Below are 25,774 nucleotides of genomic sequence, written 5' to 3'. Positions count from 1 at the left end.
GTGAGGATGATCACACAGTAAGTTTTGGAAGCCAATGCAGTGTCAAAGGGAAACCAATTAGGAGGCAGAAGACTGTGCGGTGTGGGATATAATTTCCTTCCGCAACTCCTGGAGACTTAATTAAAGTTGGTACAGTCACAAAATCATGAGTTAATTTAATTTCTTATGGACAATGGTGAAGCTCCTGATATTCCATGTACCAGCTGGCAGATGAGTGGAACTGATAGAACACTTAGGGTTGCAGGAATGAATCCACAGGGATCATGAAAAACTAAGTTTAGAAATTTGAATAAATTAAATAGAAGGCAATGGTCTTTCATATGCTGTGAAACTGGAGGTTTAAGCCAAGTTTACCCAGGTCTGAGGCAGGGTGATCTCAAGTTACATGGTTACTTGAGTTACAAGTTACATGGAATTTAAGATCACTCTACTGGCTATGTTAAGAAGTCTGAAGCTAACTGATGATTCCAGCTAGTTTATGATTATATCAGTAGTTGTTCCTTAGTAAGCTAGGGCTGCCATAACAAAATACCATAGACTGGGTGGCTTGAACAACAGAAATTTATTTTCTCACAGTTCTGGAGGCTAGAAATCCCAGATCAAGGTGCTGGCAAATTTGGTGAGGAGCCCTAGTGAGCACTGTCGTCTTAGCTTGAATACAGCTGCCTTCTCACTGTGTTCACATGGCCTTTTCTCTGTGCTTGGGAGAGTGGGATCTCTGGTCTCTCTTTTCTCATAAGGACACCAGTCCTGTTGGATTAGGGACCCACCCTTATGGCTTCATTTAACCTTAATTACTCCTGAAGTGCCCTGTCTCCATATACAGTCACACTGAGGGTTAGGACTCTGACATATGAAATGGGAGTTGGGGGGACATAATTCAGCCCATAACAATAATCCAGCCAAGCAGTGATAGAACATGGAGATGAGGAGGAAACATGGCTGGGAAAGAAGTTTTGAAAGTAAAATTGAAGAACTATATAAACCTAGATAAAAGAGGTGGCTTAGAAAAAGTACTCAGTTAACTTGACTCTACCCACTACTATGTTGAAACGGTGATGAGAAAAGGTGAGTAGAAAATAAATGAAGGATTTTCTGTTTTTAAGAGCTCTTAGGTTGCCTGTTAGAGAAACCAGTTTTTCTTGATCTAAGCAGAAAGAAAAGGCATTGGAAAGCTATTTGGGTACCTCAAAGAGATATCTAGAAGGTACAGGACCAAGTTTAGAATCAGGGAAGGAACAAGGAAGACTAGACAGAAGTCAGGACCTCAGCCATAACCACAGCCCAGATCCATTCAAGTTGAGGAGAATGGAGCCTCATTTGCTAAATACGGAGTGCCATGTGTTGCCCCATACCACCTCCAGAATGGGCACGTACTGCTGCACCTACTGATGCCACGTCTACCACCAGAAGGCCTCTCTCTAGTGTGAGGGGGTATTTTTCAGCAATTTAAGTCAATTTTGTTGTCTTCTGTGTTATGTAGTTTCTTATGTAACGTTTTCAGTTTTCTTACCCCTGTTCTTCTGTTTGTAACGTGTCTTTTTTCCTCTGGCTACATTTTAAGATTATTCCTTTTATTATTGATTTTTAGTAGTTTGATTATGGCTTAACTTGGTGTGTGTGCGTGCATGTGAGAGGGAGAGAGAGACTATCTTGATTAGGGTTTGCTGAAATTCTTAGATCTGTCAGAGTATAAGAGCATAATTTTCATCAAATTGGACATAATTTTAGTCTTTATTTCTTCAAATATTTTTCTGCCTCTGCTCCGCCACTGCTTTCTGGGATTCCATTTACACAGCTGTTAGTATATTATCCCATAGGTTACTGAGACTTTTTTTTTTTTTTTTTTTTTTGAGACAGAGTTGTGCTCTGTCGCCCAGGCTGGAGGTCAGTGGCATGATCTCAGCTCACTGCAGCCTTCACCTCCCACGTTTAAGCGATTCTCCTGAGTAGCCATTTAAAATATTTAATTAATTTCCTTTATTTTTGGATAGATTCTATTGCTGTGTGTACTAGTTTTTTGTTTTGCTTGTTTGTTTAGAGGCAAGGTCTCACTCTTTTGCCCAAGTCTGGAGTATAGTGGCATGATCATGGTTCCCTGCAACCTTGAACTCCTGGGCTCAAACAATCCTCCTGCCTTAGCCTCCGTAGTATCTGGGACCACAGGCGCAAACCATTATGACTGGCTAATTTGAAAAAAAAAAAAAAAAAAGGTAGCGATGACATCTCACTATGTTGCCCAGGCTGATCTCAAACTCCTGACCTCAAGCAGTCCGCTTGCCTTGGCCTCCTAAAGCACTGGAATTACAGATATGAGTTACCCTGCCCAGCCTATATTAGTTTTTTATTGCCCTATTTTAAAAAATTACTTCAAACCTAGCAGCTTAACACTACGCAAATGTATTATCTCACAGACATGGGTTAGACAGTTCCTTTACTTAGTCTTTACAGGGTATCAATTGGGGCTACAATCTTATTTGAGGTTTATGGGCCTCTTCCAGGCTCACTGCTTGTTAGCAGAATTAAGTTCCTCATAGTTGTAGAAGTGAAGTCATCTCTGTTTTCTCAATGGCCGTTAGCAGGGTTTTGGTCTGAGCTCCTAGAGGTGACCCTCAAGTCCTACCCACATGGTCCTCACAACATGGCAGCTTACTTCTTCAAAGCCAACAACAGAATCTCTCTCCAGTGTGCTCTGATGAAGTCTATATAATGTAATGTAAATCATTGGAGTAATTATCCCAGAACCTTTGTCATATAGCATAACCTAATCAAGAGAGGTAACTATCCTGAGGTCTGTTCCAAGATGACTGAATAGAAACAGCTCCGGTCTGCAGCTCCCAGCATGATTGACGCAGAAGACGGGTGATTTCTGCATTTCCAACTGAGGTACCTGGTTCATCTCACTGGGACCGGTTGGACAATGGGTGCAGCCCATGGAGGGCAAGCAGAAGCCGGGTGGGACATCACCTCACCTGGGAAACGCAAGGGGTTGGGGGATTTCCCTTTCTTAGTCGAGGGAAGCCGTGACAGACTGTACCAGGAAAATCGAGACACTCCAGCCTTAATACTGCACTTTTCCAATGGTCTTAGCAAACAGCACACCAGGAGATTATATCCCTGCCTGGTTCAGCAGGTCCCACGCCCACAGAGCCTTGCTCACCACTAGCGCAGCAGTCCAGATGGAAAACTGCAAGGCCACAGCCTGGCTGGGGGAGGGGCGTCTGCCATTGCTGAGGCTTGAGTAGGTAAACAAAGCAGCCAGGAAGCTCAAATTAGGTGGAGCCCACCGCAGCTCAAGGAGGCCCCTGCCTCTGTAGACTCCACCTCTGGGGGCAGGGCATAGCTGAAAAAAAGGCAGCAGAAACTTCTGCAGACTTAAACGTCCCTGTCTGACAGCTCTGAAGAGAGTAGTGGTTCTCCCAGCACGGTGTTTGAGCTCTGAGAACGGACAGACTGCCTCCTCAAGTGGGTCCCTGACCCCCGTGTATCCTAACTGGGAGACACGGCCCAGTAGAGGCCAACTGACGGGTCATACAGCCAGGTGCCCCTCTGAGACGAAGCTTCCAGAGTAAGAATCAGGCAGCAATAGTTGCTGTTCTGCAGCCTCTGCTGGTGATACCCAGGCAAACAGGATCTGGAGTGGACCTCCAGCAAACTCCCCCAATAGACCTGCAGCTGAGGGACCTGACTGTTAGAAGGAAAACTAACAAACAGAAAGGAATAGCATCAACAGAAAGGACATCCATAACCAAAACCCCATCTGTAGATCACCATCATCAAAGACCAAGGGTAGATAAAACCACAAAGATGGGGAGAAACCAGAGTGCCTCTTCTCCAAAGGATTGCAGCTCCTTGCCAGCAACGGAACAAAGCTGGATGGAGAATGACTTTGACAAGCTGACAGAAGTAGGCTTCAGAAGGTCGGTAATAACAAACTTCTCCAAGCTAAAGGAGGATGTTCGAACCCATTGCAAGGAAGCTAAAAACCTTGAAAAAAGATTAGACAAATGGCTAACTAGAATAAACAGTGTAGAGAAGACCTTAAATGACCTGATGGAGCTGAAAACCATGGCACGAGAACTACGTGATGAATGCACAAGCTTCAGTAGCTGATTCGATCAAGTGGAAGAAAAGGGTATCAGTGATTGAAGACCAAATTAATGAAGTGAGAAGGGAAGTAAAGAGTAAAAAGAAACGAACAAAGCCTCCAAGAAATATGGGACTATGTGAAAAGACCAAATCTACATTTGATTGGTGTACCTGAAAGTGACAGGGAGAATGGAACCAAGTTAGAAAACACTTTTCAGGATATTATCCAGGAGAACTTCCCCAACCTAGCAAGGCAGGCCAACATTCAAATTCAGGAAATACAGAGAACACCACAAAGGTACTCCTCAAGAAGAGCAACCCCAGGACATATAATCGTCAGATTCACAAAGGTTGAAATGAAGGAAAAAATGTTAAGGGCAGCCAGAGGGAAAGGTCGATTACCCACAAAGGGAAGCCCATCAGACTAACAGCTGATCTCTTGGCAGAAACTCTACAAGTCAGAGAGAGTGAGGGCCAATATTCAACATTCTTAAAGAATTTTCAACCCAGAATTTCATATCCAGCCAAACTAAGCTTCATAAGTGAAAGAGAAATAAAATCCTTTACAGACAAGCAAATGCTGAGAGATTTTGTCACCACCAGGCCTGACTTACAAGAGCTCCTGAAGGAAGCACTAAACATGGAAAGGAACAACCAGTACCAGCCACTGCAAAAACATGCCAAACTGTAAAGACCATTGAAGCTAGGAAGAAACTGCATCAACTAACAAGCAAAATAACCAGCTAACATCATAATGACAGCATTAAATTCACACATAAGAATATTAACCTTAAATGTAAATGGGCTAAATGCTCCAATTAAAAGACACAGACTGGCAAATTGGATAGAGTCAAGACCCATCAGTGTGCTGTATTCAGGAGACCCATCTCATGTGGAGAGACACACATAGGCTCAAAATAAAGGGATGGAGGAAGATCTGCCAAGCAAATGGAAAGCAAAAAAGCAGGGGTTGCAATCCTACTCTCTGATAAAACAGACTTTAAACCAACAAAGATCAAAAGAGACAAAGAAGGCCATTACATAATGGTAAAGGGATCAATTCAACAAGAAGAGCTAACTATCCTAAATATATATGCACCCAATACAGGAGCACCCAGATTCATAAAGCAAGTCCTTAGAGACCTACAAAGAGACTCCCACACAATAATAGTGGGAGACTTTAACAACCCACTGTCAATATTAGATCAACGAGACGGAAGGTTAACAAGGATATCCAGGACTTAAACTCAGCTCTGCACCCAGCGGACCTAATAGACATCTACAGAACTGTCCACCCCACATCAACAGAATATACCTTCTTCTCAGCACCACATTGCACTCATTCCAAAATTCACCACATAGTTGGAAGTAGAGCACTCCACAGCAAATGTAAAAGAACGGAAATCACAACAAACTGTCTCTCAGACCACAGTGCAATCAAATTAGATCTCAGGATTAAGAAACTCACTCAAAACTGCACAGCTACATGGAAACTGAACAACCTGCTCCTGAATGACTGCTGGGTAAATAACGAAATGAAGGCAGAAATAAAGATGGTCTTTGAAACCAATGAGAACAAAGACACAACGTACCAGAATCTCTGGGACACATGTAAAGGAGGGTGTAGAGGGAAATTTATAGCACTAGGTGCCCACAAGGGAAAGCAGGAAAGATCTAAAATTGACACTGTAATATCACAATTAAAATAACTAGAGAAGCAAGAGCAAACAAATTTAATAGCTAGCAGAAGGCAAGAAATAACTATCTCCTTCAGTTCTGCTCTGATCTTAGAGACACAAAAAAACCCTTCAATCCAGGAGCTGGTTTTTTGAAAAGATAAAATTGATAGACCACTAGCAAGAATAATAAAGAAGAATCAAATAGACGCAATAAAAAATGCTAAAGGGGATATCACCACTGATCCCACAGAAATACAAACTACCATCAGAGAATACTATAAACTCTCCACACAAATAAACTAGAAAATCTAGAAGAAATGGATAAATTCCTGGACACCCTCCCAAGACTAAACCAGGGAAGATCACCCTCCCAAAACTAAAGTGAGAAAGGTCGGGTTACCCACCCGAATTCAGAAGTTGAATCCCTGAATAGACCAATAACAGGGTCTGAAATTGAGGCAATAATTAAGAGCCTACCAACCAAAAAAAGTCCAGGACCAGACGGATTCACAGCTGAATTCTACCAGAGATACAAAGAGGAGCTGGTACCATTTCTTCTGAAACTTTTCCAATCAATAGAAAAAGAGGGAATCCTCCCTAACTCATTTTATGAGGCCAGCAGCATCCTGATACCAAAGCCTGGCAGAGACACAACAAAAAAAGAGAATTTTAGACCAATATCCATGATGAACATTGATGTGAAAATCCTCAATAAAATACTGGCAAACCGAATCCAGCAGCACATCAAAAAGCTTATCTACCAAGATCAAGTTGGCTTCATCCCTGGGATGCAAGGCTGGTTCAACATATGCAAATGAAAAAATGTAATCCATCACATAAACAGAACCAATGACAAAAACCACATGATTATCTCAATAGATGCAGAAAAGGCCTTTGACAAAATTCAACAGCCTTCATGCTAAAAACTCTCAATAAACTAGCTATTGATGGAATGTATCTCAAAATAAGAGCTATTTATGACAAACCAACAGCCAATATACTGAATGGGTAAAAACTGGAAGCATTCCCTTTGAAAACTGGCACAAGACAGGGATGCCCTCTCTCGCCACTCCTATTCAACATAGTGTTGGAAGTTCTGGCCAGGGCAATCAGGCAAGAGAAAGAAATAAAGGGTATTCAATTAGGAAGACAGGAAGTCAAATTGTCCCTCTTTGCAGATGACATGATTGTATATTTAGAAAACCCCATCGTCTCAGCCCAAAGTCTCCTTAAGCTGATCAGCAACTTCAGCAAAGTCTCAGGATACAAAATCACCCCATAGTCTCAGCCCAAAATCTCCTTAAGCTGATAAGCAATTTCAGCAAAATCTCAGGATACAAAATCAATGTGCAAAAATCACAAGCATTCCTGTACACCAATAACAGACAAACAGCCAAATCATGAGTGAACTCCCATTCACAATTGCTACAAAGAGAATAAAATACTTAGGAATCCAACTTACAAGGCATTGCCAAGACAATCCTAAGCAAAAAGAACAAAGCTGGAGACATCATGCTACCTGACTTAAAACTATACTACAAGGCTACAGTAACCAAAACAGCATGGTACTGGTACCAAAACAGAGATATAGACCAATGGAACAGAACAGAGCCCTCAGAAATAACACCACACATCTATAACCATCTGATCTTTGACAAACCTGAGAAAAACAAGAAATGGGGAAAGGATTCCCTATTTAATAAATGGTGCTGGGAAAACTGGCTAGCCATATGTAGAAAGCTGAAACTGGATCTCTTCCTTACTCCTTATACAAAAATTAATTCAAGATGGAGTAAAGACTTAAATGTTAGACCTAAAACCATAAAATCCCTAGAAGAAAACCTAGGCAATACCATTCAGGACATAGGCATGGGCAAAGACTTCATGACTAAAACACCAAAAGCAATGGCAACAAAAGCCAAAATAGACAAATGGGATCTAATTAAAGAGCTTCTGCACAGCAAAAGAAACTGCCATCAGAGTGAACAGCCAGCCTACAGAATGGGAGAAAATTTTTGCAATCTACCCATCTGACAAAGGGCTAACACCTGGAATCTACAAAGAACTTAAACAAATTTACAAGAACAACCCCATCAAAAAGTGGGCAAAGGATATGAACAGACACTTGTCAAAAGAAGACATTTATGCAGCCAACAGACACATGAAAAAATGCTCATCATCACTGGCCATCAGAGAAATGCAAAACAAAACCACAATGAGATACCATCTCACACCAGTTAGAATGGCAATCATTAAAAAGTCAAGAAACAACAGGTGCTGGAGAAGATGTGGAGAAAGGAACACTTTTACACTGTTGGTAGGAGTGTAAACTAGTTCAACCATTGTGGAAGACAGTGTGGCGATTCCTCAAGGATCTAGAAATACCATTTGACCCAGTGATCCCATTACTGGGTATATACCCAAAGGATTATAAATCATGTTACTATAAAGACACATGCACATGTATGTTTATTGCAGCACTATTCACAATAGCAAAGACTTGGAACCAACCCAAATGTCCATCAGTGATAGACTGGATTAAGAAAATGTGGCACATATACACCATGGAATATTATGCAGCCACAAAAAAGGATGAGTTCATGTCCTTTGTAGGGACATGGATGAAGCTGGAAACCATCATTCTGAGCAAACTATCACAAGGACAGAAAACCAAACACCACATGTTCTCACTCATAGGAGGGAATTGAACAATGAGAACACTTGGACACAGGGCAGGGAACATCACACACCACAGCCTGTCGTGGGGTGGAGGTATGGGGGAGGGATAGCATTAGGAGAAATACCTAATGTAAATGACGAGTTGATGGGTGCAGCAAACCAACATGGCACATGTATACATATGTAACAAACCTGTACATTGTGCACATGTACCCTAGAACTTAAAGTATAATAATAAAAGAGCGGTAACTATCCTATGATAACCCCAAAGATTCACAGCCTCTGGCATATATCCCTTAGATCAGAAAAATATATCAGGTGTTGTATGAAAGGAGAGAAGGTTAGCACTCCCCTTGACAAGGATGGAAGAGGCCCTCGGGCCTGACAACACGCATACGGTTAAGGCATTGCCACCTACTTCGTGGCATCTAACCATCGTTTTCTGCAATAAAAAATGATAAAGGGGATATCACCACCGATCCCACAGAAATACAAACTACCATCAGAGAATATTACAAACACCTCTATGCAAATAAACTAGAAAATCTAGAAGAAATGGATAAATTCCTCAACACATACACCCTCCCAAGACTAAACCAGGAAGAAGTTGAATCTCTGAATAGACCAATAACAGGAGCTGAAATTGTGGCAATAATCAATAGCTTACCAACCAAAAAAAGTCCAGGTCCAGATGGATTCACAGCCGAATTCTACCAGAGGTACAAGGAGGAGCTGGTACCATTCCTTCTGAAACTATTCCAATCAATAGAAAAAGAGGGAATCCTCCCTAACTCATTTTATGAGGCCAGCATCATCCTGATACCAAAGCCTGGCAGAGACACAACAAAAAAAGAGAATTTTAGACCAATATCCTTGATGAACATTGATGCAAAAATCCTCAATAAAATACTGGCAAACAGAATCCAGCAGCACATCAAAAAGCTTATCCACCATGATCAAGTGGGCTTCATCCCTGGGATGCAAGGCTGGTTCAATATATGCAAATCAATAAATGTAATCCAGCATATAAACAGAACGAAAGACAAAAACCACATGATTATCTCAATAGATGCAGAAAAGGCCTTTGACAAAATTCAACAACCCTTCATGCTAAAAACTCTCAATAAATTAGGAATTGATGGGACGTATCTCAAAATAATAAGAGCTATTTATGACAAACCCACAGCCAATATCATACTGAATGGGCAAAAACTGGAAGCATTCCCTTTGAAAACTGGCACAAGACAGGGATGCCCTCTCTCACCACTTCTATTCAACATAGTGTTGGAAGTTCTGGCCAGGGCAATTAGGCAGGAGAAGGAAATCAAGGGTATTCAATTAGGAAAAGAGGAAGTCAAATTGTCCCTGTTTGCAGATGACATGATAGTATATCTAGAAAACCCCATTGTCTCAGCCCAAAATCTCCTTAAGCTGATAAGCAACTTCAGCAAAGTCTCAGGATACAAAATCAATGTGCAAAAATCACAAGCATTCTTATACATCAATAACAGACAAACAGAGAGCCAAATCATGAGTGAACTCCCATTCACAATTGCTTCAAAGAGAATAAAATACCTAGGAATCCAACTTACAAGGGATGTGAAAGACCTCTTCAAGGAGAACTACAAACCACTGCTCAAGGAAATAAAACAGGATACAAACAAATGGAAGAACATTCCATGCTCATGGGTAGGAAGAATCAATATCATGAAAATGGCCATCCTTCCCAAGGTAATTTACAGATTCAATGCCATCCCCATCAAGCTACCAATGACTTTCTTCACAGAATTGGAAAAAACTACTTTAAAGTTCATATGGAACCAAAAAAGAGCCCGCATCACCAAGTCAATCCTAAGCCAAAAGAACAAAGCTGGAGGCATCACACTACCTGACTTCAAACTATACTACAAGGCTACAGTAACCAAAACAGCATGGTACTGGTACCAAAACAGAGATATAGATCAATGGAACAGAACAGAGCCCTCAGAAATAATGCCACATATCTACAACTATCTGATCTTTGACAAACCTGACAAAAACAAGAAATGGGGAAAGGATTCCCTATTTAATAAATGGTGCTGGGAAAACTGGCTAGCCATATGTAGAAAGCTGAAACTGGATCCCTTCCTTACACCTTATACAAAAATCAATTCAAGATGGATTAAAGACTTAAATGTTAGACCTAAAACCATAAAAACCCTAGAAGAAAACCTAGGTATTACCATTCAGGACATAGGCATGGGCAAGGACTTCATGTCTAAAACACCAAAAGCAATGGCAACAAAAGCCAAAATTGACAAATGGGATCTAATTAAACTCAAGAGCTTCTGCACAGCAAAAGAAACTACCATCAGAGTGAACAGGCAACCTACAAAATGGGAGAAAATTTTCGCAACCTACTCATCTGACAAAGGGCTAATATCCAGAATCTACAATGAACTCCAACAAATTTACAAGAAAAAAACAAACAGCCCCATCAAAAAGTGGGCAAAGGACATGAACAGACACTTCTCAAAAGAAGACATTTATGCAGCCAAAAAACACATGAAAAAATGCTCACCATCACTGGCCATCAGAGAAATGCAAATCAAAACCACAATGAGATACCATCTCACACCAGTTAGAATGGCAATCATTAAAAAGTCAGGAAACAACAGGTGCTGGAGAGGATGTGGAGAAATAGGAACACTTTTACCCTGTTGGTGGGACTGTAAACTAGTTCAACCCTTGTGGAAGTCAGTGTGGCGATTCCTCAAGGATCTAGAACTAGAAATTCCATTCGACCCAGCCATCCCATTACTGGGTATATACCCAAAGGACTATAAATCATGCTGCTATAAAGACACATGCACACGTATGTTTATTGCGGCATTATTCACAATAGCAAAGACTTGGAACCAACCCAAATGTCCAACAATGATAGACTGGATTAAGAAAATGTGGCACATATACACCATGGAATACTATGCAGCCATAAAAAATGATGAGTTCACGTCCTTTGTAGGGACATGGATGAAATTGGAAATCATCATTCTCAGTAAACTATCGCAAGAACAAAAAACCAAACACCGCATATTCTCACTCATAGGTGGGAATTGAACAATGAGAACACATGGACACAGGAAGGGGAACATCACACTCTGGGGACTGTTGTGGGGTGGGGGGAGGGGGGGAGGGGGGGAGGGATAGCATTGGGAGATATACCTAATGCTAGATGACGAGTTGGTGGGTGCAGCGCACCAGCATGGCACATGTATACATATGTAACTTACCTGCACATTGTGCACATGTACCATAAAACCTAAAGTATAATAATAATAATAATAATAATTAAAAAATGTAGTATATATACGTCATAGAATACTGCTCAGCCATAAAAAATAATGAAATCATGTATTTTGCATCAACTTGGATGGAACTGGAGACCCTTATTCTAAGTGAAGTATCTCAGGAATGAAAAACCAAATACCACATATTCTTACTTATAAGTGGGAACTGAGCTGTGGGTACACAAAGGCATACAGAGTTGTATGATGAACATTGGAGACTCAGAAAAGGGGAGGCCAGGAGGAGGGTGAGGTATGAAAAACTACCTATTGGGTACAAGGTACACCACTTGGATGATGAGTATGCTAAAATCCCATGGTGCACCACTATACAATTCATCCATGTAACCAAAAACCACTTGTACTCTAACAGCTATTAAATTGAAAACTTAATTTTATAATAAAATAAAATGAAAAAAAAAAAAAAGAAAAATATATCAGAAAAAATAGACTTTAATCAAAAAAGCCTTCACAAGGGAAGGCATATGATTGATCACTAAAAACTACAAAACTTTAGTGAGAGAAAGAATACCCAAATAAATGGAGCAATCATGTTCATGAATTAGAAAACTTATAAAGATATTGTCATGGAATTGCTCTAAAAATTCCATTCAAATCCAATAAAAATTCCCTTTCTCCTATAAAGCTGACAAAAAAAAAAATGGAAGCTCATGTTTGTAGCTGTTTCTTCCAGATTGAAATTACACTCAGGTTAAAAAAAAAGCTTTGAATATTTATAACAACTAAAACTTTTAAAAATTAAAGTAATAAAAATAAAAGGTAAATTAAGCAGAAAACAAAACCTGAGTTCTGGGCTTCTTTGGATTCTCACACTCTTCTAGATTTTGGCCATGCAATTTCTCTGTATATTGTAAACGCATAGATAATTTTAAGATGTTTTCTCGTTTTTGTATATCATCCAGTTTTTAATTTGTCTTTGGTAGAAGGATTGGTCTTGATCTCCTAGCTCCATTATTAGAAGTATCTACCATCTAATTTTTTCTGTTGGACAGAAATTATTTATTGAGCATTTACTGTGTGACAAACACTTCTGAGCACTGTATATGTAGTGGCAAGCAAGACAAAGTCTCTGCCCTTTAAAAAGCCCTCATTTTTCTAAACTAATTTAATGGCTGTGGAATACATGAACTTGAAGCAAATGTCAGTCTCTGCTTTCTGAGGACTTCCATGGTGAGCTGGAGCCTCATGCAGTAGACTCTTAAGCCCCAGCCCCAGGCTGAATTGGAGGACCATAATAAAGTGTGCACAAAGCCTGAGGTAGAGGGGAGAGCTTGGAGGAAAGAACCTGAAAGGGTAAGGGAGTGGCTAACATTTAAGAGATAACTTGAATTTCACACATGACTGACAGAGAGTGGAGAAGTGACATTTGAGTCTGTGTCTTTTCTATCCCACAGATACTCAGAGTGGAATTGAGAATGAGGAAGATTTGCACATAGCCATGAAACCTCCTGCCCGAGTTGTGGAAGGTCCTTGGACGCTAGCAGCCCTCCACCCGGCTTTACCCAAGAGTGGAAAGCAACACCAAGGCCATTTCAATGTTGCAGCACCATCCAAGAAACCACTACCTATCAAGAATGCTGTCACACCTTTGAAGCCTGGCAAGCATGAGATTCAATCACCAATGCCCACCACGATCTTTGAACTCACCCAAGCACCCACCAGGCAGGCTACAAGTGAGGCTACCTTTCAAACTACATTGCCCACCCTGAAGGTGGATAAGCCAACCATGCCCTCCATAGAGGTCCCCTATCCTTAAATAAGAGACCTCTAAGAGATCCCCATGGCTGAATACTCCAAATAATCCTGTGTCACAATATATTCCACTGCATCTGACATAGCCTTCTGTGTTTCCAAAGAAGAATTAGCCACATCTGCCCTGCTTCTTCCTCATCCTCTCTCTGCCTAAGGGTGGTGATGGTGGGGAGTGGTTGATAAAGGCACACAGAAGGGCTGTTGAGGCTCTCAGGGGAACCATTCTGCTCTCGCTATCAAGAATGCATCTCAAGGGGCTAGGCAAGGGGAAAACTCGTGTGTGGTCTTGGAACTGGTTGCTGTCAAGTTTATCTCATCCTAATACCTCCATAATATTCTCTGCTAAAGGAGTGACTGTGCATACTCTCAGGAAGCCAGAGGTAGTGGTCTATTCTTTGGACCCCTCGTGATCAACCAGGGTGATGGGGGATGGGGGGCAATAGTGATGCCATCTGAGTGATCTCATTCTCTGGGCCACAGACTGAGAGGGGCATGGGTCAGGGACAAAGATCTCATCCCCACCCCACATTAACTGCTCTATGGTGCAGTGGGCTACTTCCTGATAGGTTGTGGTTTATTGATTCCCCAGTAAGAGGGTGGACACAATCCATGCACATTCAAGAGCTTTTGACCTTGAGGGGAAACCAGAGCTTAGAACAAGTATCTGGAGCCCCTTCTATCTGGCAGCCCAAAGTTAGAAGCAGTGAGTTGAGCTCTTCCCACTTATACATCCTTTCTGGACCTGAGCCTCCTCTTCTTTATGATGATGGTGGTATAAGGCAGACTACCACAGCACCTTCCTTCTGGCTCAGATTTCTCCTGGGCTACCTGTGGAGCTGTGTCCTCTAACAGCCACGTTACCATCCCAGAAAGCAGGGCTCTCTGGTTTGAGGCCTCCATTTACACACACCAGTCAGTCCTACACTAACAGCTAAGGAGATCAGGAATAGCCCTCCTTGTGGGGTAGACAGGCACATAGATGCTGATGACCCAGACACTGTAGTGTATGAAAAGCAGCGGGACCTGGCTCTGCTGAAGTATGGGACCTCGAGGGCAGATCACAAACCCTCCCCGCAAGAGGACTCTCCACTATCAATCACTTCTCTAGGTGCTCATCCCAGCCACAGCCTGAGGATGCCCCACCCCTAAGTCACACCTTCCCTGTCTGAAGCCCCCATCCGCAGCCCTACTCCAGTCATGGCCAAACCTGGTTGTCCCATGCTGGTCACAAAGTAACATTTTACTGGCACCCACTGGACATGAAGATTTAACCCAAGGTAGCATCGTTCTTGGGGTTCTTGGACATGTCTTGATGAACCAAGATGTTTCCGGCAGGTGCAAGGGCCGCTGTGGCTCCACTGGCCCTAGTTACAGCCCAGAAGCTGATTCCTCCTCTAGACCCCCAGCTCATGCACACTTGGGTCCTCACCTCCCAGCCTGATGTCCAGCACTTCCTCCCAACCCACCCCAATCTCAGTTGGTCCCTTTAAGCCACTTAAAGCACATCTTGAGCTCAAGCTCCCCAACCCCCAAACCCAGACCAGCTTGGCCCCAGCAGGTAAAGACCAAAGAAGTTGTTATGTATAGGCTGCTCCCCTGCAAGGCCCTGTCCTGACCCCACATGCCCTGCCCTTCCACTTCCCCTCCCTGAGCAAAGACACTGTCGGGCCAGAGAATGAAACATGCTTTATGCCCTGAGGTGATCAGGGGAGACTTGAGCAGGGGCCCAGCATTCACACTGCAATATAGAAAAGTAGTCTGTCTCCCTCATCCCACCTGCAGATCCAGTCCCTTCGGTTTTAGAGTATTCAATGCCCATTTGGTTTGGTTGTTCAAAGTATGGAGAGCTAGATTGTCCTCTTGATTCCTCTATCCCAGTGGTACACAGAAAGTCAAAGGAAGTTGCACGGTGGGGCTGGTCTGAAACAGACACATCTAAGGATCACAGGCTCTCACAACCGGGAAGGCCACAGCAAGCTAGGACTAGACCAACCCAGGTGCCAGAGGGGTGGATAGAGGGAAGTTCTGCATCCCAGAGAGATGCCTCACTGGAAGAACATCAGAGGCCCAGTTGGTATGGTCAGTGGTGGCTGGCCAGCCCAGCCTCGCTGCTGGGATGGCGTAAGTCTTCCCCAGCTGCAGGGGTAGCTAATGGGCCTGAGCCCACTGCTGCCTCGAGAGCAGGCATGGAACCAGCACCTCCCCCAGACTGTTCACTTGCCGCTCCTGGAGCCGCGCTGTTTGCTCATGGCTGTGAGCATCTGGCTAATGTAGGAAGTCAGGAGGTCATCCATCTTGTAGCCCTGGAAGCAGGGGTGAGAAGATAAGCGAGCACACGGTGGGACGGGGCCAGCCACTCAGACCATAGCACAGCTCCCAGGAATCTGCAATAGGCAGAACCCAGGACAAACGCAAATCTCTCCTACTCAGGGCTTATCTCCCATCTGCACAGTTGAAGGGTTGAATTCATCCAGCCAGATGGTTAAGGTTCTACACTGTTATGACCCCACATTAAGCCCCTAGCTTGTGGGTCCCTCAAGTCATGGATCCCTCCCTCCAGGAGTGACCCTACTGGCTCTCAGTTGAGCTATGCCTTGGAAGTTTGAGCTTGGTCCAGGAGGTCTCATTGTTAATGGTTCCACTATTGAACTCAGTGGGGCTAAAGGGCTGTCACCGTGGGCTCAATCCCCAGATACTGAAGGCACTCAAACAACAGTTGTTGAACAAGGGGTCTGTTCCTCAGCCCCAGATTAAGTCCGTTCCCCAGACCTAAGCTGAGCCTCAAACTGACCTGACCTTGGCCCCAGCATGACCCTTGCCCATGACCCCAGGCCCAGCCACACACTACTGTGTTTGTTCCAAGCCCTGGGAGGCTGACTAAGCTGCAGGCAAGACAGGCCCAGCAGGATGCACCCTCACCAGTGACGTCTCGCAGAGTAGTTTGCTCCCGCGCACCAAGTTCCCGATGGTGATGTGGAAGTAGGTGTTGCCGCTGCTCCAGTTGGAGATCTTGGTGAAGGGGTGAGTGGTGAGGATATCCTGGGAGAGCAGAAAGGGCATGGAGAGGCACAGCCTGGGCCCTGTGGCCTCACTTGCCCACACATGCCCTCACAGAAGGCTTCAGGCCCTCAGAGGAGCCCATGGCTGGAGGGAAAAGCCAGCTCTGCCATCCAGCTGCGGTGGGAAGCAGGTGCCTCCCCCTCCACACCTTGGTTTGGACACCCAGGAAGTCTAGGAGGCTGTTGGGTACTTGGGGCCAGAACTCGGAAATTGGGACACCTGAGGGAACTGACACCGTGGCCTGAATGAGATGGTCCAGGGAGAGTTTGAGGAGGGAGCCAAGAAGACGACAGGGCAGAGCCTTGGGAAACACGGTGTACAGGAGCAGGCACAAAAGGGTCTGGGAAGGAATGACCAAGACACAGAGGAGAGCCAGGAATGCGTGATGGATGAAGCCAATGGAAAGATGGTGGTCACGAGCCCTCTTCACCACCTGTCCAGTCGGACCCTCTGGGTGTGCAGCTGGGCTGCTCTGGCCCAGAAACAAAGACGCACGGTCACCCCTGCACAGCCAGCCCCATGACCCGCATGGGCAGAGCATCCAGTGATACTTAAAGGCCAAGTACTATAGGGAGTTCAGATTCCATAGGAAGGAGTTTGTTAGTAACTTCAAGAGGGCAATTTTGGTGGAGCAAGCGTTGGGTAAAGTCCCAGCAAACACTGACAGCTTTTGAAGCCACGTGATGGGTGGATGAGTCTGGAGATAGACGGTGGCTAGGAGGGCTTGTGGGGTTCGTTCTGGGACTGTGTCCGAGGTTCAGGCAGAGAAGCCCGCCCCCACTCACCGCCTTATCCCTGCTCACCTTTGTTTTGGGATCGATGAGGCTGACCCCATACTTGTTGATGGCAATTAGGAGGATCTCAGGGAAGTTTGGCTCCGTAGTTTGCTAGAAAAAAAGATGAGAAGGCATCAGATGGGGGCCCAGAGCAAGAAAAGCATTTGGGGACAGGAATGAAGCCTGGCCCCAGCTGGGATAAAGTCAGCCTCTCCTGTTGCCTATGTGGTACTGACGGCCCTGCCATGACCTATGGCCTCCGCCTCTGCTGGGCCCTCAGTGCTGCCCCACATCCCTTCCTGGGTCCCCCAGGCCATCCTCTGCTTTGTCCTCCCTCTCAGCCCAAGGGCCTCCCATCTTTAAAAAGCCTCCTGGACCCTGCACCTGCCTCCAGCTACCTACCTGTTCTCCTCGCACAGCCGAGCTTCTCAAAAGGCCTCCCATCCTAGCTGTGTGACAAGACCATACCTGTCCTCTCACACCAGCCTCCTCACCATACTCCTGCCTCTGTCGTGCCCCTCAGACCCCTCCTCCACCCGCAGCCTGAGAGGCTTTCTGGCCGTGTCACCTGTGTTCAAAACCCTCCAAGGCAGGCCACCCCTGCAGGAAATCCAGCCTCTCACCTGCTTGCCAAGCTGCTGCTCTCCACAGCCCACTCTCGCCTCCTGCCCTCACTACTTGGATTTCCTTCCCAGACCTCAGTTCTCACGCCTCCAAGCCTTTGTCTATGTGGGACCCCTGCCAGGAGCACTCTTTCCAGGGTCTCCCTGAAAAGCTCAGATATCACCTCCTGTAGGAGGCCTCCTCACACCCGGAGAGCCTCCCGAGCTCTGCCACCTGGGCGAGGGCTCCCCAGTGTCAGAACATTGGCCATCCTCCATTACCCCAGCCTGTTTACATGTCTGCCTCCACTGCCAGGCTGAGCTTCTGGTCCCTCTGTCCCCAGGACTTAGCCCAGCTAAGACGCTAAGCTGGGACAAGGCTGAGGGTGCTGCCCTCCTTTCCTCACCAGGGCAGGTGTCCAAGGCTATGGCTCTTTCCCACAGTCCCAGGGAGGAGTCTCTGTGCTTTCTCAATGCCCTGTTCCCCTCCTCCTCTGCTCTGAGAAGCCCATGGTGTACCTTCACCTCGAAGAAGGCTGAGCCAAAGGTGGGCCACTTGAAGATGAGCTTCAGGAAGGCCAGCTTGGCCTCCTCCTTGGATTTCCCTGCGTGCTTGTTGAAGTAGGCGACGATGGACTATGGGGACAGGGCGGTCAGGGCTGGGCTCAGTCCTGGGACAGGCCTGCTCAGGGCAGGCCAGCTCAGAGCTCAGAGTCCTCCCCACACCACCCTTGCCCACTCCAGCCCCGTCTGCACCCTCAGGGCCAGGACTAGGACAGCAGACCTGGGGACTGTGAAGGGCTCTCCCCATATTTCAGCTAATGGACTCCTGACCTCCCTTCTCACCCCCAGGCAGGCAGACCAAAGGGTATCAAGGACAAGCAGGTCACCATGGTAACCAGGACAGGATAAATGACTGCCAAGTGGCCACTGAGTCCTTGGCATGGAGGACTGAAGGATAAGGCAGGCGGAGGAACAAGGGTGGGCGGCCTCATCAAGTACAGGAACCACAAGACGCACCTCCCTGGGCTGCTGGCCAGCGTCTGCCCCCTTGGCCCCTGGGGTGCCCCGAGGCCCATTCAGGGCCCCACCATTCCCGCTGCCCACCCCATGCTCACCCGCTTCCAGTCATCAGGTGAGACCTGCCGGATAAGGTCCTGGGGCACCAGCTCCCGCAGCAGCTTGGGGATGCTGGGGAAGTAGGACTTGTCCTCCTCGAACTTGACCCTGTAGATCAGCGCCCCTAGCTGCAGCACCTCCTCCCGCGTGCACTTGTGGTAGCCTCGGAGATACTTGGGCAATTCCTGCCAGAGACAGAGCAGGTCACAGGCGTGCAGGGACCTGGCAGAAGTGGGCTCCTTTCCCACCACACCAAGACCCCCAATGCCAGGGTCTACCACCTTACCCCGCACGTGGGCCCACCCACCTCTCCAGCCTCAGCTGACACTGCTCCCCCAAGGGAGATGGCACAGGACAGGGACAGAGCAAGTCTGCCTGCACAGACTCAGCAGTTGGCACTTGGAGCGCATGGCCATGTCTGTTACCTCATTTCCCCCCCATAACAGTCCAGTGAGATGAGCACCCCATTTCAAGATGAAGAAACTCAGAGTGACCAGCTGGCAACCCTGAGACTGTTCCATACCCCTCACCTCCTGGGCCCATCCTCCTTTAGAAGAGCCTCTCAGTCTGGCCTCCTTGCATTGGGTTCTCTTGAGACCAGCTGCTTTCAGCAGCAGTAGCAGAGGCCCTCCCACCCCCTTGAATTTCCAGACCCAAAACGAGAGGAACTTAGGCTGGGGAATGGGCCCAGAGCAGAGATGAAGCCTCTGAAGGGCTGGCGCTGCCCACAGACTCCTAGAGCCTTATGATCATCTTATCCACAATTTGAAGGGTAGAGAAACTGAGGCTGGCCTGAGGACACATTGTCAATCAGAGACCTGAGTCAATCATTATCCATCCCACCCACCCATCCATGTGGTTATGGGTCTATCTACCTACACATCTACCTCCATCCATCTCCCTATCTGTCCATCCGTCTACCCACCCATCCACCCATTCACCTACCTAACTCACCAATTCACTCACCAATATCCACCCATCAATTCACTCAGCATTCATCCTCCCATCTATATGTTCACTGAGTCACCAGGTTGCCTATTCACCCATCCATCAATCCAACAAGTATGCATTGAACATGTATGAGCCAGGCCCTTTAAGCAACAATGCCTACCCTCCCTACTCCCACGGAACTTGTAGTCTCAGGGCAAGGACAGACATTAAAAATCATACTGACAGATATATAATGACAGCCTTCGAAGGAATTGTTCACAGTGCTGTAAGAGAACATAACAAGGTGACCTAATCTGGGCTTGAGGACAGGGCAGACTTCCTTTAAGATGGCTGATTGACATCCAAAAGTTCAGTAGATGAGGGAAGGAACTGAGGGAAGAGCATCCCAACATTACAAAGGCCCCGTGGCACACTTGAGAAGTGGAAACAATCCAGCTGAGCCAAAGGAGAGCCAGGTACAAGGCAAGGCAGCAGGAGCAGTTAGTGGCACCACCAGGCAGGGCCACGGTCAGGACGGGGGTTATGCCCTAAGAGCAAGGGGAATCCACTGGGGGAATCTGGAAAGCAGGATGACCACCCTGTGGAGAAAGGATTGAAAGGACCAAAATGGATGAGGAGAACAGGGAGAAGGTCACTGCCTCCATTCTGGATCAGAGATGATGGTAGACTGACCCAGGTTGGGAAGGTGGTGATGGAGAGACGTGGGGGATTTTAGAGATATCCAGGAGGTACAGTCATCAGGTAAGAGATCTGGGATGTGGGACAGGAGGAGCAGATGTCAAGGCTGACTCTGGGAGAACTGGTAGTCCAGGGGCCATGCACTCTGTGGGCAGCATGGGGTGGGTGGGGAGGGGCATGAGGAAAGGCAGATCCCAGGTTTGGATGAGGGCAGTCCTTCTCACTCCCAGGCCAGTGTCCTCTCTGCCACAGCAGCCACCGTCCCTGCCTCCTCTGCCCTTCCCAGCATCTTGGTTTTTCTCCCACAGAATGGTAAGCAGGCTGAGCCCAGAAAAGAGCATGAACCTGCAGTCATGAAGACCTGGAATCAAACCCCAGTTCCATCAGCTGTGTGATCCTAATCACAGCACGTGGCCTCTCTGAGTCTGTTTGTCCCTCTGTCAAATGGGGACAACATGCCTGCTTCTTGGGGTTAGTTGGGAGGACAGAATGAGAGAAGAGTGCCAGACGCATAATAGAGGTTCAACATGCAAGCTTCCCTCCCGGCTTCCTGCAGGTGCCTGTGCTAGAAAACGTTTGCACAGAGGCCTTGGAATTACTGAGTTACAACAGCAGAATCTCGAAGTCAGAGGATAGCCCTGCACTGAAGGAGGGGCCTGAACAGGTAGGGATCGGAAGCTCAGAGGAGGAACTGTCAAGCCCCTAAGAGCTGAAGAGTCAGAAGATACAAAGATCAGGGGTTGGGTCGTCCCTTGGGGTTCCAGTGGTCTTGGCAGGAATCCCTTCGAGGCCAGGCTGGTACGGGCCCCACACGTGGCAAGGTCAGTGGGTCTCTGCTTTCAGGGCCAAAGTACAGCAACGCTAGCTGTGCATGAAGGCAACTAGAGTGCAGAGGTGCCCACCTGGTAATAGTGGAAGATGGAATCGGCCATGGGGTCCTTCCCTGGCACCGTGGTGGTCCACAGCTTCTTCATGAAGAACACCTGGTAGGTGAGTGAGGGCACAATTCCTGCAGCACAGGGCAGTCGGTCACCCAGAGGGTCCCTGCACAGAGGAGTGCTCACGTCCTGAGCCCAGCCCCAGAGGAGGCCCTCACTCAGGCCCGCCTAGGTGGGCCTCACAGCACGGCCCTGAGCCCACACCTCCCTGCTCTGGGCCTCAGATGATCCCAGGACCCGGCCTCATTACCGTCCTTGATGGGCCGAGCTTTCTTTATCCAGTCTGTCAAGTGTCGAACAAAGTCAAAGAAGAAGTCATTCTCAGGCACACTGATGACCTGGGGACAGCGCCATCGAAGCACAGTCAGTTTAAGCAACACTGCATTTTCTGACCTTCCCACCTAAGGCCTGTCTGGCAGCTCCTTCTCAGGGAAGACTCCACTCCCAGCCGGAAGGGGTTTGTGTGTCAGCCCCACCCTGCCCCATGTGCCTGCTGAGTGTCCCCAGAAGAGCCCACTTCTTGCCGGGAGTGACGGTCATTCCATTCAGTGCCTGGGACACTGAACGCTGCCTTAGACTCAAGGGAAACTGGCCAAGAATGCGGCCCAGCCCCTGGCTTGGACATTCTCTGGCATCCATGTCCAGCTCCTCCTGCAGCTCTGGGCTCCCCTGGGTCTAGGACCTCATCGGGGTCACCTCTGGGTCCCAGTGTCTGGCACAGAGACAGTCATGAAGTGAGGAGACAGACACAGATGCACACAGAGTCATCAGCAGGCAACAGGATGGGGCACCTAACTCGGTCAGGGAGGCCTTCCCGTAGAGGGGTCTTTAGCTAGGCCTGGAAGACTTCCAGGGACAGAGGTACTGGGGCAAGCGTGATGTGAGATGGTGGCAGGGGCATGAGCTTTAGAGTCAGACCCACCTGGAGCTCAGTCCCTGCTGTGTGACCTTGGACAAGTTACCTAACCTCTCTGAGCCTTAGTTATGTGATCTATCAAGTGGGGATGATCACACCTTATTTCAAGGGTTAATTTGCCCCAGCATGGCAATTAAGGGCCAGTCAAAGCAAATCAGGAAAGAACATGTGTGTTGGGGCAGGGTGAGGGTCTGGTGTTTTTAGAACACAGAGCACCTGGGCACATGCTCCTAAGAGAGTTTGAGCCATGTGCTGTGCCTCAGAAGAGAGAGAGCTGGGGGCAGCCACTCCATGTAAGGGGAGGCTGCAGGGATGGAAGAAGATGGCCAGATGCCAACGCCCTCTTCCCCTCTCTCCCCCAGTTCCTCTCTTTTCCCTCTGCTGTCCATAAGTTCTTATGGCCCCAGCAAATCTCCCACCTTGGCGAAGGTGGTGAAGGACCCACCTTGTCTGCAATTTTGACAAAGAGGCTGAATCCCTCTGAGGACTTGAGGAGCAGCCTGGTGGCGATGTTCTGGCAGAAGTCCTTGGCCTTGGTGCTGGACTCCACTTCGAAGGCCTGGGAGGGGCGGTGAGCACTGGGCTTCTGCAGGGCCTTTCCCGGGACCTGGTCCTCCCGGGCCCGTCTGGCTATGCCTCCTATACTGAGCCCCCTCCCGTGCCAAACACCCTCCTGTGGGCCCAGAGTTGGGCATGGCATTTAACAAAAGGAAAGGGTTACTCCTGTCTGGGTCTTCCCAGGTCTCCTCCTCCCGACCCTCCAAGCAGAAGGTGGCCTTGGCGTCCAGAGTCCTGGGCCAGGATGTACAAGCCTGAGTGACAGTGAGGGGTCCAGGGAGCACAGCAGGATGACTGGAAGGGTGATTGGAAGGAGGAGACTTGAGGTAGAGGAAAAGCAAACCCAAAAGTGGAGGGGAAAGCAGCCCAGACAGATGGGAGGGTTTGAGCATCTGGGGAAGTTTAATGGCAGGAGGAGAGATGTCTGGAGGGACAGGAAGGGATTTGAGGAAGTCTTTGATCCTTGCAAATGAAATCCTGTCATGGCATTTCTGAGTCTCCAGCCTCAGGCAAGTTTCATAAATGACTCTTCAAATGAAAAGCTTATCTGAATGAGACACTGTGTTGAGACAGGCAGGGGCTGGGGACCATGAGGGGCAGCATGACTACAGGCATGACAGACATGACCTTTGGCAGACAGGACCTGGATAGAGGGAACCTTGACCACCTCAGGTGGGGAGGGAGGAAGGGGTGTCGAGGTTCTGCCTGCAGGAAAGTGGGCTCAGTCGACAGGGGAGGCCTGGACCTGGGGGTCAGTTGGGCCCTACATCAGGGAGGTGCAAAGCCAGTTCAGAGGGAGAAGCGCTTTTCTCCAAGGCAAGTCCTCCTCAGAGACAGGGAGTGAGGGGCGCCCTTCTGAAGGAAGCTGCTCCAGGAAGCAGGGGTTGGATCAGGAACCAAGGGCCCCTGACCTGGGGAGTCGATGGCCTTCGTCCTGAGCCCCGACTCCACTACAAGGCAGGAGGACGAGGCGGCAAATGACAAGTGATGGGAGAGAGGCTTAAGGCCACCTTTGGTGTCCACCCAGGAAGCCTGGCCCCGTCCTGGGCACTGTAGACCTAGAAGCCGGTGACCCTCACCTCGTCGGTGTCATCAGGGAAGTAGACCTTGTGGAAAATCTGGGTGGTCTTGTGCTGGATGGCCTCTACCTCCACCAGGTGCGGAGGGTACTTCCGAGACCCGTTTCTGAAAAGGCGGCAGGGGCAGCAGGGGGCAGGTGCATGGGACTGTGGAGACCAGGGGACCGGGACACTTGGAAGCAGATAACCCCAGTTCTGATCCCCGCCTGCCACTTCCTATGATGTGACTGGCCACTGAGTCTCCCAGAGCCTTGAGCTCCTCATCTGTAAAATGGGACGATGGGTGTGGAGAGGCCCAGCAAAGTGAAGAACACAAGTGCCCTTGGAGAGTATGAAGTGGGCCTGGGTGTCTGTGCCCACCCGATAGCCTGGGAGCTCTGGGCTGAGCACTCCCGAGCAGCCGGACTCTCCAGCTGCATCCTGAGCAGCTGCAAGATCCGCACCTCCGTCTAGCTGGCAGTTGAGGTACCCCAAGGGTGGGCCCAACTGCTATGTGGTCCTTATCCCCAAGGGGCTCATCCCACAAGCCCGGTGTGGCCAGGAGCCCGCCCCCGTGTCTGCCCCTGCCCCTGGCGGCCGCTGTACCTCAGGGCTTTCTGGAGCCGTTGCAGGCAGTCGATGGCGAGTGGGCAGTGCTTTCGGGACTGCAGGAAGCGCTGCACGTGGGGCAGGAGGATGTTGCTGGGTGGGAAGAGGCCCGTGCACAGCCAGAGCAGCTCCCAACCCCGCTCCTCGCTGTACCTGCCGGAGGAGGCGCGGGCTCCAGCAGGGGCAGCTGCCATCGGGAGTCACAGGACCTGTGCACCCCCGGGTGAGGGGGCCACGTACCCCTCAGCTGCTCATCACAGCAGCACCATCCCTCCTGACCCTTACCCTATCTCAGGACCCCTCACCCTACCTACAGACCCCTCTCCCTGACAGCCAGATGCAACTAGTGCTACCCAAAGTGTGCCTGGCCCACCGCGCCAGGCCACACACTGCTACCGGTCCACGTGGAGATAAGGGGCTTATGCCACAATGAAAAGCCACCGGGTTGCCATGCACTCTGCTTCAGCTGAGGCTTTTTGTTTGTTTCCATAGCAAGACTTTCCCCATGAAGGAAGCAGTGTGATTTATATTTTGGCAGAAGCTCTTTAATTCACCTATACTTTGAGTAGCAACGAGTTAGACCAGTCCCACCCCAGGCTCCTTCAGCCACCACTCTGAGCTTCTTGGGCCTGACAGTGGGAAGTTTAGAGGGCTTCTAGGAGGAGGTGGCATTTGAACTAGGCTTTGAAGGATGAAGCAAATTACGGCATGCAGAGAAGGGGCTGAAAAGTTTTCCTGGCTGTGGGCACAGTATGTACAAAGGTTTGGCACTGTCAAAAGAGCTGATGTGTAGTTTGAGGATGGATTTGTGGAAGAGATGTAGAGGGTGACACAGCTGGGGAGGAAGGCAGGGGGCTGGGTGTAAGGAGAGAGGGTGGAGCTTCTCTCAGACTCTGAGAGGAGCCTGTGCCTGACTTTCTACTCCTGCCTCGGGCTGTCCCAGTGGGAGGAGAAGGTGGCACA

At 48.0% G+C, this 25,774-nt stretch overlaps 2 protein-coding genes and 1 non-coding gene across 9 annotated transcripts in view; 2 read left to right on the top strand and 1 right to left on the bottom strand.

Moving 5' to 3' along the window:
• GDPD4 (glycerophosphodiester phosphodiesterase domain containing 4) overlaps nt 1-13,612 on the top strand; it is an 88,267-nt gene extending 74,655 nt beyond the window's left edge. For all 4 annotated transcript variants that reach the window (XM_054526049.1, XM_024255162.2, XM_054526050.2 and 1 more), the window contains one exon: nt 13,189-13,612. In XM_054526049.1, the coding sequence (XP_054382024.1) occupies nt 13,189-13,550 (362 nt within the window). In that variant the 3' untranslated portion in view covers nt 13,551-13,612. The remainder of the gene's footprint in view (nt 1-13,188) is intronic.
• Nucleotides 8,766-8,891, top strand: LOC112135650 (U6atac minor spliceosomal RNA). The gene has a single exon (XR_002916907.1). It is a non-coding gene; the product is annotated as a U6atac minor spliceosomal RNA (small nuclear RNA).
• Nucleotides 13,613-15,215: 1,603 nt separating the features above from the next.
• Nucleotides 15,216-25,774, bottom strand: part of MYO7A (myosin VIIA) — an 88,829-nt gene continuing 78,270 nt past the window's right edge. For all 4 annotated transcript variants that reach the window (XM_024255160.3, XM_054526047.2, XM_054526044.2 and 1 more), the window contains 10 exons: nt 24,809-24,964; nt 24,224-24,329; nt 23,032-23,145; nt 21,921-22,008; nt 21,635-21,741; nt 19,103-19,288; nt 18,504-18,620; nt 17,410-17,493; nt 16,466-16,585; nt 15,216-15,849 (listed from right to left, as the gene is read on the bottom strand). In XM_024255160.3, the coding sequence (XP_024110928.2) occupies nt 15,760-15,849; nt 16,466-16,585; nt 17,410-17,493; nt 18,504-18,620; nt 19,103-19,288; nt 21,635-21,741; nt 21,921-22,008; nt 23,032-23,145; nt 24,224-24,329; nt 24,809-24,964 (1,168 nt within the window). In that variant the 3' untranslated portion in view covers nt 15,216-15,759. The remainder of the gene's footprint in view (nt 15,850-16,465; nt 16,586-17,409; nt 17,494-18,503; nt 18,621-19,102; nt 19,289-21,634; nt 21,742-21,920; nt 22,009-23,031; nt 23,146-24,223; nt 24,330-24,808; nt 24,965-25,774) is intronic.

The sequence above is a fragment of the Pongo abelii genome, chromosome 9 (assembly GCF_028885655.2).
Source record: "Pongo abelii isolate AG06213 chromosome 9, NHGRI_mPonAbe1-v2.0_pri, whole genome shotgun sequence".
NCBI lineage: Eukaryota > Metazoa > Chordata > Mammalia > Primates > Hominidae > Pongo > Pongo abelii.
The sequence above is the reverse complement of the archived record's forward strand: the minus strand, read 5'-3'. Positions and strand labels throughout refer to the sequence as shown.